The sequence below is a fragment of the Vicia villosa genome, linkage group LG3, assembly GCF_029867415.1.
Source record: "Vicia villosa cultivar HV-30 ecotype Madison, WI linkage group LG3, Vvil1.0, whole genome shotgun sequence".
Lineage (NCBI taxonomy): Eukaryota > Viridiplantae > Streptophyta > Magnoliopsida > Fabales > Fabaceae > Vicia > Vicia villosa.
The window spans coordinates 56,184,492-56,200,132 of record NC_081182.1 but is presented as its reverse complement, the minus strand read 5'-3'; the positions used below and the strand labels follow the sequence as shown (position 1 = coordinate 56,200,132).

The 15,641-nt window shown below is 35.6% G+C and overlaps 2 protein-coding genes across 4 annotated transcripts; one reads left to right on the top strand and one right to left on the bottom strand.

Annotated features, from left to right (window-relative positions):
* Positions 1–472: 472 nt before the first annotated feature.
* LOC131661510 (uncharacterized) lies at positions 473–6,443 on the bottom strand. Of its 3 annotated transcripts, none has more exons than XM_058931077.1 (7): positions 6,342–6,443; positions 5,243–5,546; positions 5,018–5,126; positions 4,735–4,852; positions 3,844–4,596; positions 1,607–3,443; positions 473–1,230 (listed from the first exon to the last, which is right to left on the bottom strand). In XM_058931077.1, the coding sequence occupies exons 2-7, from the start codon at positions 5,436–5,438 to the stop codon at positions 812–814; spliced, it is 3,432 nt and encodes a 1,143-aa protein (XP_058787060.1). In that variant the 5' UTR covers positions 5,439–5,546; positions 6,342–6,443; the 3' UTR covers positions 473–811. The 3 variants fall into 3 exon arrangements, with proteins under 3 accessions (XP_058787060.1, XP_058787059.1, XP_058787058.1); XM_058931076.1 differs by lacking the exon at positions 6,342–6,443 and adding an exon at positions 5,908–6,328; XM_058931075.1 differs by lacking the exon at positions 6,342–6,443 and adding an exon at positions 6,000–6,328.
* A 2,657-nt stretch (positions 6,444–9,100) lies between these two features.
* LOC131658103 (uncharacterized) lies at positions 9,101–10,793 on the top strand. The gene is made up of 3 exons (XM_058927437.1): positions 9,101–9,640; positions 9,852–10,189; positions 10,370–10,793. The coding sequence occupies exons 1-3, from the start codon at positions 9,101–9,103 to the stop codon at positions 10,791–10,793; spliced, it is 1,302 nt and encodes a 433-aa protein (XP_058783420.1).
* The last annotated feature ends 4,848 nt before the right edge of the window (positions 10,794–15,641 follow it).

Sequence of the window (15,641 nt, the reverse complement as noted above, 5' to 3'; positions counted from 1 at the left end):
TTTTTTAAAAAAATTATCTAAATATCAAATTATAATGTTGCTTACTAAGATTAAAATAATATATATTTCTGGATAACTAAAAAAGAAGACCAAAATTTCTAAGTTTCCTAAAATATATCATATATTATTATTATTATATTATCTGAAAGTGTATGTGTATGTGAGAGATTGTGACCACATGGTCCACCTCCACCATATTAAAGTGTATAATAATTCACCTTGATTGCTACCTTAAAGTTTTTAAAAACACTTAATTGCTGAAACTGAATTATTTTTTCATCGTATTAATTTCTCTTAACTCTTAAAAAATCTTGTGGTTTGTACTTAATCTTTGAAAAATAGAAAATTAATGTCTACAATGCATTTGAGTAGTCATGGTTGGGCAGACACTTCACATGACATGTACGTGGATATTTGTCCACTCACTCAATCTCAAGCCAAACAAGGAAATAGGAAAACAGTGGCAACAATGTCAATGAATATGAATGCTTTTCACACTTCCTTTAATGGATCACTTAGCTGATATAACAAACAAGAATGCAGCATGTGGAGGGGGCACAGACACAGCACAATCCTCCAAAATGCTTTATAACTGATAATAGCCTACTAACAGAAAAAGGTAAGAAAAAATAAATAATAACTTTACAACTATGTCAAACACAACGTGGCATTTGTTACAAAATATATTGGAATAGAATCAACATAAACCAATTGGCAATGGTTATTATCATCCCAATCAAAACCATAAACACTCAAGAACTTGGCTAAGATCTTGTAGTATAGGTGTGCTGGAATTGAAAGCATTGCACTCTCACATTATTATGCAATTGCACTTTGATTCAAGCTTTGGGGGCTTCATACTATTATCTACTTTGTTAGGAAGCCCGACATTATTTGTGAAAGACTCGTCGATATTTTCATCATTCTCCGTTTTGCCAGAAACAATTTTGACACCAGTTTCGACACTCTTTGGTCTGCTTTTTGGAGTTTTTACAGGACGCTTGCTAACAGGTCGTCTGCGAATATCCTTTCTGTCAAGGTCGGGTTTCCCCAATAAAGTTACGGTTGGTTCAGAACCTTCGAATGGACCCGAGCATTCGTTTTCCATTGCTATCGTTGCAGCTTGATAAGCTAGATCATGGATGATAGAACTGCAAAAAAGGATTGTATCTGTTGCCTCTTCAAGTGTCAGGCTTCTAGTGTTGCACTCCACTGTAACTGTTGATCCCTCTGACATAAAGCATAAGAGAACAGTTAGAAATTGGCCATGTTATAATTTTCTACAAAGAATGTATGTGGAAATTTATATATCACTGATTTTACAACTTCAGAAAAATGAATCAAGAAAAAATATCAGAACTATCTTAACTCCAAAAATTCGATAATATATTTTAGTATCACATTATTAGCATCAGAAGCAGTTTTTTACTGAGATTAAATTGTCCTCCTATAAAGTTTTCTGTATCATAAAATTGCCCAAAATTCTATGCAATGCTCGGTGTATGCATAAATAAGTGCATCTTTGAGAAGAGAAGCTAAAATTCTCATCTCAATAATTAGTACTAAAATCTTTCCATGGAAATCTCAATACAAGTAAATACCGTACCAGTGCCATGGGACTCGGGTGCATTGAGCTCTGAAACAGAAGCAGTGTGACAATCTTTGGAAGGATTTCGAGCAGAAAGTTCCTGTAAGTCATCGAGGGCGCGCTTTGATGCCAGATCAGGATCTTCCCCTTCAATTTCTGATTCTGTGATTGTAGAACAGTTGGCAATAACCGAACCATTCAGTTCATTATCGTCATAACTTTGCACATCAAGATTCTCATGACATGATGACTCTGGAGTCCTAACCGACGTTTCTGTATTTGAAACACTCCTTGCAATATCTGAATGGTCTTCAACATTTTCATATGAAATACAATCCCCGGGATCTGGAATTGATGTCACTAAATTGTTATCAGGTCGAACACCAGTTGCGTGGCTTAAAAGTTCTGAGCTGCAAGCATTATTTCCTCTACTACTATCATCATTTTCTAGTTTTTCATCCTCAACAAAAGTTGAATCGATAGGAGAAGCTTCAATTACATCTGGCATTGCATTTTCTGAAGCTTGATTTTCATGTAGAAGTTGAGGTATCTCCTCCACAAGGCTACATTCTGTGTTGCCGGAAGTTTCTTGATTTGCAAGACCTACTTCATGGTGAGAATGGTTTGAAGTTATAGAGAAAGATGAACCGGCAGTGCTTGGAGGCTTAATCCTTAACTCATATCCACAGTCCGCGTCCAATTTCCTGGCACTCAACTGCCTGTGCATCCGAAACTCTGTTTGTTTAGTAGAGCTAAAATCAGTAGATGATGATGCAGAATAACTGCCAGGTCTTGTCGAGCTTCTTATACTGTTTAAACTGTCTCTTGAAAGAGACAAGTCGTCATAAGATATTGTTGTGGCAGTAAAAGTCCTTGCCCGAACAATAGGTCCTTTGTTGCTGCTGGAGCTTTTCAGCAATACAGAAATGCCAGTGCCTTCCATGGGGTCCATGTTTATATCTGGGTGATCGCTGTAGTGATCCAACAGCTGATCCCCAATTTCATCGCTGCGCTTCTCGTAATAAACTCCTGACTGGTTCATCTCTAGCAAGTTTGTAGACATATGCTCACCTCCCTCCCTCAGTGAACTTGGATTTGAACTGTTTTGTGAGCGAACCCGGTTTAGTTCACTGCACGAAGCTTGACTTTCGTCATAACCATGTTCGCCAAAGGGAGATTGAGAAAGTTCAGATGCAGTCCTTAGTTGGCTAGTATCAGCTGATGAATTTTCTTCTTCTTTGGGCAAGTTTATAGAAATCGCTGAAGAACCTCCAGATGCAGCCAACACTGTCTCAGGGAGGTTTGCTCTCAACAATGTGGTTTTCCTGCTGCATTGTGGACAAAGCTCAATATTCTCCTCAGTTTGAATAATGACTTGAAAACAACAACCACATTGAGAACAGATTGCTGTGTTTTCAAAACTACCAGTTTCAGAAATGACATCTCTGACATGTGAAGTTTCTGAACTTTCATTGCCTTCAGCATCAGTTGGACCAAAAACGGTATTGGGGCCTCTGTTTTGATTTTGCAGGAGATCAACTGATTCCTTGTTGATCTCATGTTCAATATTGGCATCTAGTCCATCAATCTTATCAAAGGCAAACACTTCTTCATGTAAATCAGAATATAACATCTTATCAGTTTCACTTGCCATATCATCTTGACTATGGTCAGTCCCTTCAGTATCTAAAGCAAAAGTTGTTACTCGGTCAGAGGTCGCATTGCTGGTTGGTACAGTGGAGGAGTTCCTAGACACAAGGGATCGATGTGCGGAATTTGCATTTCCAGCATAAAGGGTTGTACTGGGAACACTTGATAAAAGTGGCCTGAACATGTTTTGAGGGCTTTTTCTATCCTGCATGGAGCATGTAGAATTGCACAGGTTAGACCCAATAGGACACCAAAATCTACCTGTGATGAATATTTACACTGAAACAAGATCACCAAGGTTTCAAGTATCTAAGTATCAACCAATGGAAAACCTTGTTACAGGCTATTCCTAGTGCAAGCATGTTATATTATAATGACGTGATAAGAATCCATTGGCTTGGAATCATTGTCTAGTCAAGTGTAATTTTTTTTGATAAAAATACAGGTAAGAAAACGTGCAACTGAAATCAAATATAACAAGAGCAAATGAAAAATCGGATAGTATGAAAATTAAACACTTCATAACTCCCTGACAACAAATTGGCAGCAAACCCATATAATGATTGTCAAAGAAATTTACTTAAGTAAATTAGATGACAAAATACCATTTGACGGAAAGCAGAGTCGAATGATTTTTTAGGAGCAGAATTTGGCGACATCATCCTGGGTGATTTCTTGGAAATGGCAGGAGTTTTGTTGGTTGAAAATGAACCATCTCTTCTTGAACTCAATCTGTCTAAGCTACCCACTGGGATGGAGTGAAGAGAGTCTAGATCATCATCGCCAGATGATGCAACAGAACCTTTGCTGCGTGAGCTGAATGGGTCTCGATCATGACTTTGAATAGAGCTACTGCTTCTAGAAGCAGTTGGAGACATTGATTGCCTGCTGAATTTGGGCGTGGATTCCCTACCACTTCTCGATGCTGGAGATGAACCCCTCACATAAGTTGCTGGTCGATCAGCCAGCGAAGTACGGAGGTTGGGAGGAGCTTCAGAAGAGAAGCCAGGTATATTAGTTTGCCATGCCCTTATCTTTGGTGATGAAGAGTTTCCACGAGTTGTCTTAACCGGGGAATTCCCCCTAGCTCCAGATGAGACAATAGAGCCACTGGAACCAGTGCTCAACCTCCGTGGAGTAAAAGTGGAAGACCTGGAAGCAGGTGTAACGGGCTTATTGGGAGGTGGAGATGATCTTCTTGTAGGAGTAGCATACCGTAAATTTGAGGACGTTGGACTGTAATTTGGCAAGGATGAAGGCCTTCCTCCTGCTTGCGATATATTAGTTCCCGAACGAGGAGATGGACTTAAACGATTTGGACTTGCACTGCCCCTACTGCTTCTGCGACTTTTCTCCATCTGAAACACAAAGTCATCCAACGTATGATGAATGAGGAGTATAAGGCCAATCACACTATTTGAGATGGAGAAAATTAAAGGAACTTTTCCAACTAATAATGCAGCAATATAATAATAAAAATGATTTCAAAATCTCACCGTAGAAGATCTTGATATGGAAATGGGTTTACTAGGCCTTCCCCTGCTTGCAACATTAGCAAATGGTGGATCTTCATCCATTGAAGGAAACAGTGGTGTATCCGGGGGTGTCAATAACCTTAAAATGACCAATACAGACATTGATTCAGTGATATAAGCAGTGGTGACCAGAAATCAACAGATGCACGGCTTAGTGATCAAGAAATCGACATTATAGTCTAACCACATTCATGCATTCTAATGTATAAACAAAGACAGTTTCAAACAGTTAGAATCAACTCACCAGTTATAGTCATCCTTGTCACCATCTATATTAAGCAAGTCACTAGTTCCTCGCCGACCAGGAATGGTGATACCAACATTAACATCCGATAAATGTCTCAACCTTGTAGCTGAAAAAAAAAAATACCCGCAAGATAAAAGTAAGAAATGTACCAATAAATATCCCCCAATGAATCAACCAAAGAAGGGCTCAACATTTTCATAATAAGTCAGTAAAGAAAATTACCGAACGAATCTTCCAAGTCATCTGAAGACTGAAGCAAAAAACTGTCTCTTTCTCTAGTCTGCATTTCATTGAACAAAGCAAGATCGTCATCATTCCCCCGCAGAAGTATCCCACTTTCAAGACTATGCCTCCGCTTGTGACCATCTCCTCTCGCCTCTCTCCCCGGAGAGTATCTCATTGCTGGGGAAGGCGGCATCTCCACTTCCCAAACCAGTATCCGACAAGTATTACGACAACCCCTCCAAATAAACCGAAATACAAAACCTAACCAGTAGCACCCATAAATTTATCTCAATTCCCAAACCTACAACAAATTCAAACCCCCAATCATCACTTTCAGCACAAAAAACAAAACAAAACATAAAAAGAGAAAGCTTCTATTGGCTCATAGATGAAATACCCAATAAACACTAGCATCATACTGATTAAGACTGAGTCAACAAAACATCATAAATATAGAAACGAAAGAAAATTCAACTTATTAAAATAGTAACCCGTTGGGAATAGGAACAACTGTACCATTAAAAATGCAATAATGACTCAATAATAGCTCAACATTCACACACAAACACAAAAAATTTCCAAAAACCAATTTGACCCTTTGAAACCCTAAAATACAAACAAGCTAAAGATCCCAATTATGAGACTCTGAGTTAAAAGCAAACCTAATTGAAAACAAAAATTGAAGTTGAGGACCAATTAAGCCACCAATGAAGATGAAAACAACAACACAGGCATAGTAGAAGTAGTAGCTTACTGAGGAAAATTGACCCAAGTCAAAATTGGTTCAACGACAACGTTTAAGATCCCAAGTTTTGGAAGAGGTTGAATGCGAATTACAATGCGACGAATGTTGTATCAGACACTCGGATCTATAGCATTCATGGCTATGTCTCAGCGACCAAAGTACAGATCGAAAACCAGAATGATCCAACGGTTGCAACAAACGTAAAACAAAAATTAAATTAAATTAAAATTGTTCTTTTCTTCTCTCTCTCTCTTCTCACAACACAACACAACACAAACTCAGTACTAGTGAGTAATAAAATTAAAAACAAACTTATTTTTACAATTATAGAGTGGAAATTAAGAATAATACCAAATACACATGTTGTTGTTGGATTTTGCTGCTTCCCTTAATAGCAAGCATCCAATTTTATTTTATTTTTCTTTATTAATTTTTTTAATGTAATGAAAATATTCCAATCAAAATAAAGTAAGATATGTGAATATTGCATATTGAAAAAAAAGTATATATTAAATATTAATAACTTTAATGTAATGAAAATATTCCAATAAAAAAAAGTATATTGCTAATATTGTACATGTAACCTTATCTTCAACGGCAAAACATAGGGCAAAAATCTAGGAAGGACAAAAATATTAATGCATAAAGTTTACGTCTTGTTTTACTTGTTAATCATAAAATTAGTGAATGTTTGATTCTAATCTAAATAAGTAAAAGTTGATTTCAGAGGTTTTTATTCAAATTTGGTATTTTTAATTGATTTAGAATAAAATTAAATTTTATTTGAAAACAAAAACTAGTTTTGTATTTATGGGACATGTGAAAATGGATGAAAAGTGATTTTCAATGTAATAGAAAATGATTGAAGGGTGAGAAAGAATTGAGATAGAGATGCATGAAATAAAGTTAGTATGCATGATGCACATTGAGCTTTTAACAATTGAAGGGGAAATATCAAAGTGTGACCCAATAATGGTTAACTAACCCAATCTAACTAACTATAGTTTGATGTCTCTAGTTGGAAGATACTAGCTCCTTACCTTATTCATTATTGTGAGGTTTTATGAATTCATCACCTAAAATAAACAGGTTGCCAATATCAGTGGTGTATTTGAATGGATTTTGATATATATGGATAGATTGAAGATTACCTATTAAGCAAAATATTGATAGGGATTTTTATCTTAGTCCCATATTTTTGGATAGGTTTTTTTCTAAAGGAATTTGTTAGGTTAAACTATATTTGCATCATTATCATTTTTAACCGTTAGTGTTAAAATTAACAGCAAATAGGATTATAATTTTTTTTGGTTTAATGTTTTGAAATTATTAGTGCTCAATCTCTTTTTCATAATCTCATGAAAATTAAACTAAAAAATAAATAAAATTTCATTATATCCGTCTCAATTTTCAACTTAAAAAAAAAATAAAAAATATAAGGCTAAATTACAGTTTTGGTCCCCCTATTTGTCTCAACTCACGAAAATAGTCCCCCTATTTTTTTTTTAAACAATTTTGGTTTCCCTTTTCCACTTTTGCTCCAAAAAGCGATGAGTTGTCATCTATTTTAATACGTGGCATTTTGTTTTTGTTTTTGTGTGTCCATGTCATATTATAATTAAAATTAAATCATTTTTATTTTATTTAGATTTTATTCATTAATAAAATTATGAAGAGGAGCCTAAGAAAGATTCCACCTTCAGAAATCCCTAAAACAATTGAATAACCTAAGAGACATTCCACCTTCTGAAGACGAGTTTCACCTTCAGAAGACGAGATTCACGAACCCGAAACGAGATTCACGAACATGAAACCAACCGCAAACCTAAACCCGAAACGAGATTAGTGGAAGTGAAGCTGTTTTTTGCGGTTCAAACCTTTCATCAGTGGAAGCCCGATACGAATCCCTAATTTCTAGAGCAGTGAAATGTCGTTCTCTTGTCCACCCTCGTCTTGGACTAAGGAGGATCCAAAATTTTGTTCAAGGTATGTTGAATTTTCCCACTCATAACTATGATTATTTCATGATGTTAAAGTAAGAAATTGTGTGGGCCAGCTTAGTATGTATTTTATTCTGAGTATTTCATACTGAGTATGTATTTTATGCACATTATTTCATACTGAGTATTTTATAAATCATTTCTGAGTATGTTTTTTCATCTGGGTGTTGTGTAGGCCAGCTAAGACAAATTCTGTTAAAATTAGAATTAATCATGGAGGGAATTTGATTCACTATCCTTGCAAGGTATATGTAGATGGAAAGGTTGATGAAGTTAATTGTAAATGGGATGTCGATTTTATGTCATATATGGAGATTCTCAAAGTTATCAAGTCGTTGGGTTATGTAAGAATCAAATGTATGTGGTACCACAATCCAAAGCTTTCTCTTGAGCGTGGGCTTAGACCTCTTAACGATGATACAGACATTTTGAAATTTGGGGAAGACATGGCAGGTTATGAATGTGCTGATATTTATGTTGAGCATACGGTAGATGAACCCACTGTTATAACTGAAGATGAAGTGAGGGAGTTTGTTGAAGCTCAACAAGAAACTATAAACATTGACTCAGATGATGAAGTACATGGTGAGGATAAGGACGAAGACCTTGGTGGGGATACGGAAGATGTCCAAGTTGAGGATAGGGCAGAAGTTCAAGAAGAAGTCAGCGAGGAAGATGAAGACTTTGTGATGGATGATATTGATGATTTAGATGATAGTGAATTTGAAGGCTTGGATGAAGATGATTGGGATTGGACACACGAAGTACCTAGTCATACATTTATGCAAGAAGCCAATGATGCAAACAATGAGTCGTCAAGCGTAGAACCAACAACAGTAGCTGATTTTGAGGAACGCCATGATGTTGACTCGGAGGACCTTGATACTCCTCAAGGAAGTGAAGATGAATGTTATGAACATGGGTTTCCCAAATTTAAAATGTCCGATTGTGGTGATAAAGTGAGATTTGAGATTGGAATGACATTCGCCACAAAACAGTTTGTTAGAGATGCTGTGAAGACATTTGCAATGGAGAGAAAAAAAATTGCACTTCAGGAAAAATGATAGCAAAAGAATAGTTATCAAGTGTGACAAGGATTGTCCATTTCACATGAGATTTAGTAAAAGAGTTGGCAATCAATACTGGCAGTTAGTGAGCCTGACTAATGATCACACGTGTCGTAGGACTGCCAAGAATAGACAAGCTAAAACCGAGTGGCTAGCTAAGAAGTTGATACCAATCCTTAGACATACACCTGAGATGAGGCCAAAAGGATTGATTGCAGAGTCATTTGAGAAGTGGGGTGTGAAGCTCTCCTCTGCTCAAGCATATATGGCCAAAACAAGGGCATTAGAACTAATTCAAGGTGCTGAGTCAGAGCAATACTCTAAGTTGAGGAATTATGCTGAGGAACTGAGGAGATCTAATCCTAATACTACAGTGATGATTAAGTGTGGTGTATCTGATAAAAGACCTGTTTTCGAGAGAATATATGTGTGTCTTGAGGCGTGCAAAGCTGCATTTTCTTATACATGCAGACCTTTAATTGGTCTGGATGCATGTTTCTTGAAGGGTGAGTTTGGTGGTCAACTAATGACAGCAGTAGGACAAGATGGAAATAATCAGATTTACCCGATTGCTTATGCTGTGGTTGAAGCGGAGACAAGAGACTCATAGCAATGGTTCTTGGATTTATTACTAGAAGATCTGAATAATTTTTTACAAAGGTCATATGGATTCATTTCAGACCAACAGAAGGTATCATACTTTTGTAGATTTTGTGTTTGTTAATTATGTGTATCATATACTAAAAAAAATTGTACGTTTTGTGTTTGTTATTAACTATTCTATCTCATTGTAGGGGTTGGTACCAGCTATTGCTGACTTGGGACCAAACGTAGAACATAGGCTGTGTGTTAAACATTTGTACGGAAATTGGAAAAAGAAGTATCCAGGCGGACACATGAAAGAACTACTTTGGCAGGCAGCTAGGGCAACAGTTGTGCCGGATTGGGAAAGGGCCATGCAAAAGATAAAGGATATAAATGAGGATGCATGGAAAGACATGATGGAAATAAGACCTTCGATGTGGACAAGGTCTACATACCGCACGGGAAGTCATTGTGATTTGCAGGTGAATAACATGTGTGAGGCGTTCAACATGGCTATATTAGAGTATAGAGACAAGCCGATTATTACGTTACTTGAAGGTTTGAAGCATTATATTGGACTATTATATTGGACTTATTTTGGAAATTGACTTATATTGTGGACTTATACTGCTACTATACATAGTACTGCTACTATATTATGGACTATTATATTGTTTAATTGACTTATACTGCTACTAGAATGATATTGTTTAATTGATGTGAACAGAAAAACAAGTTTCATGGCAACATATTCTTACATTGTTCTACCATCCAATGGTCCAAGACTTTGGCCAACAGCTGAAGGGGAACCAATTAATCCACCAGTCATGAGAAGAGCCCCCGGTAGACCCAAGAAGAAAAGAAACAAAGCTAATGATGAACCTATTTCAAGCAACGTGTTGCCGAGGAATTTGACAACAGTTAAATGTAAAAGCTGTGGGAATTTTGGGCACAATTCAAGAACGTGCAAAGGAAAGACTGCGGCGGATCGACAATTGCCGAAAGGAAGTAACAAGACAAAGAAACAAAAGAAAACATTAAACAAAGGAGGAAACAAGACCAAGAAACAAAAGAACGCATCAACCACCGAAGCACCTACCCTTTTGACGCAAGGATCTCAGGCGCCACAAACACAAGAAACAAGTAGTTAGGAATTATGTACTAAGTTGTTCTTTGTGTGTAATCCTTTTGGGCAATGTAGTAACTAGATAGGAATTATGTACTTGCAGTGGACCAAAATGTTTTTGGAATTTTTTTTGGATATGTACTGGATCCATACACGATCTTTAATGTCATTTGGTTAAGTTTTGAGGTCTAAAATTTATACTGATATTCACAATATTTTTATCACAGTTTGTTCACAGTTTGGTAAAAACCAATGGAACCTCATTTGAACCAATTTGTTCACAGTTTGTTCACAATTTGGTAAAAACCAACGGAACCTCATTTGAACCAATTTGTTCACAGTTTGTTCACAATAATTATCAATTGCATACACAAGTACTGTACCAATTTGAACCAATTTGAACAAAGTTATTCCATTAATATTAGGAGGTTATCACAATACAAACACATTAAACATTACATTAACATTAAACTGATACTAGTTTTAACATTAGACCTAATATTACACTAACATTACATTAGCCAACCACGCCAACCACTATTTTTATGCTCAACACAAAAATCAGAACCCAGGAAAAAATCAATAAGATAACTAAAAACCTGACTTTCTTCATCAACATGTCATCTTACTTCTTCACCATAACATCAGTCTTCTTCAAATCATTAACTTTCTTCAATAATGAATGAATGACCTCATTTGAACGTTCCGTCAACTGCTCATCAAACCACTCAAAAAATGCGCAGCCTTTCCTTCCCTGTAACTAGGTAACCCACGAACATTTAAGAGTGATTGAGAATATGAGAAGAGTGAAACTAACATTAAAACATTAGGGATTTTGCAATACCTTGTATAACCCACAACCATAGAACCTTCGACCCGGATTCTGTGATGTCCAAGAAGTGACAAGTGGTGAGTCCAACCCACAATAACATTGCATCTTCTTCCTCCTAGAATGAGAGATATTGCTTGAGATGCTAAATGATTCAGATGCCATTAAATGAGTTATGAAACACGAAGGTTCAGTGGAGCGTTAATGGACACACAAAACCAATTTGCAGTGGAACCCTAGAAACTTTCACGTCGAGGGAGATGTTTCTCCTTTAAATAAACTAAAATCTAAATAAAATAAAAATGATTTAATTTTAATTATAATATGACATGGACACACAAAAACAAAAACAAAATGCCACGTATCAAAATAGATGACAACTCAGCGCTTTTTGGAGCAAAAGTGGGAAAGGGGGACCAAAATTGTTTAAAAAAAAATAGGGGGACTATTTTCGTGAGTTGAGACAAATAGGGGGACCAAAACTGTAATTTAGCCAAAATACAACAACTCTATCTACAAATCTTCTCTTTACATGTTCAAATCACCTAAGTTTATTTTTCATCACCTTCTCTACTATAGTTGTTACCTCAATACTCTTTATTTTTTTTCATTTCTAATTCTATCATGTATATTCTTACTACACATCCAACGCAACATCGTCGTCTCTACTACACTTAGTTTATTTTCACGTTGATTCTTAATCGTCCAACATTCTGCCATGTACAACATCGCGTGTCTTACTATCGTCAGATAAAATTTTCTCTTCAACTTGGTCAGTATATTTGTGTCACATAAAATCCAAAAGCTCTCTTCCATTTCAGTCACTCATCTTGAATTAAATGGTTTACATTAGGTAGGGATGATAATTTGACTCTGGTAGGTACCTGCAAAAATCACCCATAACGGGTAGGGAAAAACCCCGCAAAATGGATGCGGGCATGAGCGCAGTCAATTACCCGCTAAAATAAACAGGTATGGACGCAGATACAGGTACCTTAGTACACATCGTGACTCATATATGCATAATCTATATTTATATATTTTATTTTAATTATTATATACACATGTATGCATATCAATTTTATTAAATACATCATTGTTAAATTTGTACACATTTTAATATAATTGTGTTTATTTCATAACTCAACAATAACATCCTTGATTTTTTTTTTGAATGGTGTTAAAAAATTTAAATGTCATAATAAATTATAATTGATTGATAAATTTTATTAAAAGTGCGGGTAAACGGGTAAGGGTAAGAGTACTTAGATACTCGTAGGGTACATGTTCGAGTACATATGTTAGTGGCCGCACATGTATGGGATTGGGTACGAAGATTTTTTTCAAACCGCGAGTATGGAGACGCGTACTATGGTTCCTACTCATTGTCATTCCTAGCATTAGGGGTGACAAAACGGGTCTGTCTCGTTGGACATACCCATTTTACCCGCACTTTTTTGTAGAGCGACCCAAGATTATAGGCCTGCCCCACCCCCACCCCATTTTTTAATTGATTTTTGTGGCCACGAGCATTAACATAGATTTTGTAATTTTTAGGTTACAAAGATGCAAGAAGGACATGTCCGTTTGTCACCCCTAGTTTACACACTTTTCTAACAAACTGACAATTAAGCTTTAACTAACTAAACGGGATAGAATATATGGAACAAACCACGTCATAATATTTTATCAAAAATCATGTTTATGTCTAACTCGTTAATTTCAAGATTTTTTTAATAGTTTCTCTTGAGATTTTTCTAGATATTCTCTTACATCTAGTTCTTTGATTACCCTTCATTTAATTCGCATGTCTTATATCTACTTGCCCAAACCACCTAAATATATTTTCTACTACACGTCACATGTCACCTTAACTCTTTCTAATATTTTCATTTTTAATCTTATCTTGTCCACTATTACTACATCCCATATAATATCCTCATATCAGCTACACTTAATTTATTTTTGTATTGGTTCTTTACCATCCAACATTTTGGTATCATACTATATCCCTAATTTAATAATTATCTGATTAAAATTTTCCTTTAATTTTAGTGATACTTTTGTGTCACATAAAATCATTGAAGCACTAATCTACTTCAACCACTCAATTTAAATTCTATGATTTACGTCTCCTTTTATTTCTCCATTGTTTTGAACAATGGATCCAAGATATTTAAATCGTGTAACTTGTGTTATGATATGATCTTCATATTTCACATATAGGTTAAAAATATTTCTCCTTTTGATAAACTTACATTGCATATACTTTGTCATACTTCTATATAGGAGAAAGTCATACGCTTCTAAAGCTCGTCTACAACCTCTCATTTAACTTATCCCTCAACTCTTCAAGTAAAACTATATCATCTACAAAAAAACATGTATCTTGGTGCTACCCCATGGATGTGTTTGACAAGTACATTCAAAACTAAAGTAAAAAAGGTAAGGGTTTAGGGATGAACATTGGTGTAATCCTATTGTTAGGGGAAATCATTTATCTCTGCAACATGTGTCATCACATTAGTTGATATTCCCTCACACATATTTTGGACAACTCACATATAGGTAATTTTAACCCTTTTCTCTCTAGTGTTTTCCACAAAATCTTTATAGGCATTAACACACGTGTCTTTTCCAAGTAAAAAAAACTAAATGCAAGTCTTATTGATTGATCTGGTACTTCTTGATAAGTACCTAAATCAGATAAAGGAGACAAAACATAACTTCAAAGCCAAGTAACATAAAAATTAAACAACAAATATCGCTAAGTGCATTATCAAAAATTCTAAGTGATTTGTGTTGATTCGTTACTTCCTAGTTGAGTTACTTCAGAGGCAAGAAAAGGTTTGCTCGCTAAGCGAGCTTGGGCGACTTGCTAAGAGAGGTATAGGCGGGAAAGACCACTTGCATATGAGTTTGAATGACTTAATGGAGAATGATGTAGACACGCTAGGCAGGTTACAAGCCTCACTTAGCGAGAATACCATATTATAACCTTGAAAATAAGGGTGTTTACCATTTCAAAAGGAGAACTTTGTGGTTTTCTTGGTAGAGACTCAGAGGAATCCTTTTTATACCAAAAAAACACAACAAGATAGGAAAAGGAATGAAGATTGAGTGCGTAAGTGTTGTCCAAAGAATGTCACAGATGCTCTTCAACATACTTCTTATAGGTTTTAGTTGTAATTCTACAATGAGTAAGTGCAACTAATTTTTATTATGTTGGGGTTAGATGTAATCGTCATAATGTTCATGTATATATTATGTTCATGGTGTTATATGTAATTCTTATACTTTAATATTGATGAAATGACATATCTTAAGGCATACACATCATACAATGTCACATTACATACATAGTCGCTCTCCTCGCGTGAACAGGTCCTCTAAACCACCATAAAACACCACCATACAAGACTTCTCACCACTGTGGACAAACCCTAACTATCATACAACATAATATACCTATTAAGTCCTAATGGAGAAGTACATACTCTCCCTCATCAAACTTTTGAGATACTCATTACCTTTGATGGCTTAAAGAAGACTTCTAATGTGCCTGCTGCACCTGTAGTTACAAAAGTGGTCCCTCATTGCACCTATTCCATGCATATGAATCTTATTGAGTACTGCCAACAAACAAACGAGACGGTTATTAACACTACTTCCTAAGACAATTCCTAAACCAAACAAGAGCTTTTAAATAGTTTACCTCACAACCAAAATTAACTTCCTACAGAAGAAATATTTACTAAAAGATAATACATTCTTGGTAAATTTAGAATTTTCCCTCACCTAGAGCAAAAATTCTCACTTAGACTCTATAAAACTCATGAAGCAATATGGCTAAATATATGTTAGAAAAACGAGGGATTTAATAAAAATGATGAAAAAAATGAAAGTGATATCTAAGCTCGTTTTTTGGATGTTAAAGAGTGATAAAAATCTCTTTATTTATAGTTCAAGGCACGATGTAAATTCGGAAACAATCAACGAGACAAATCAATGCCATAATCGATTAGGCTAATCGACTATTGGACC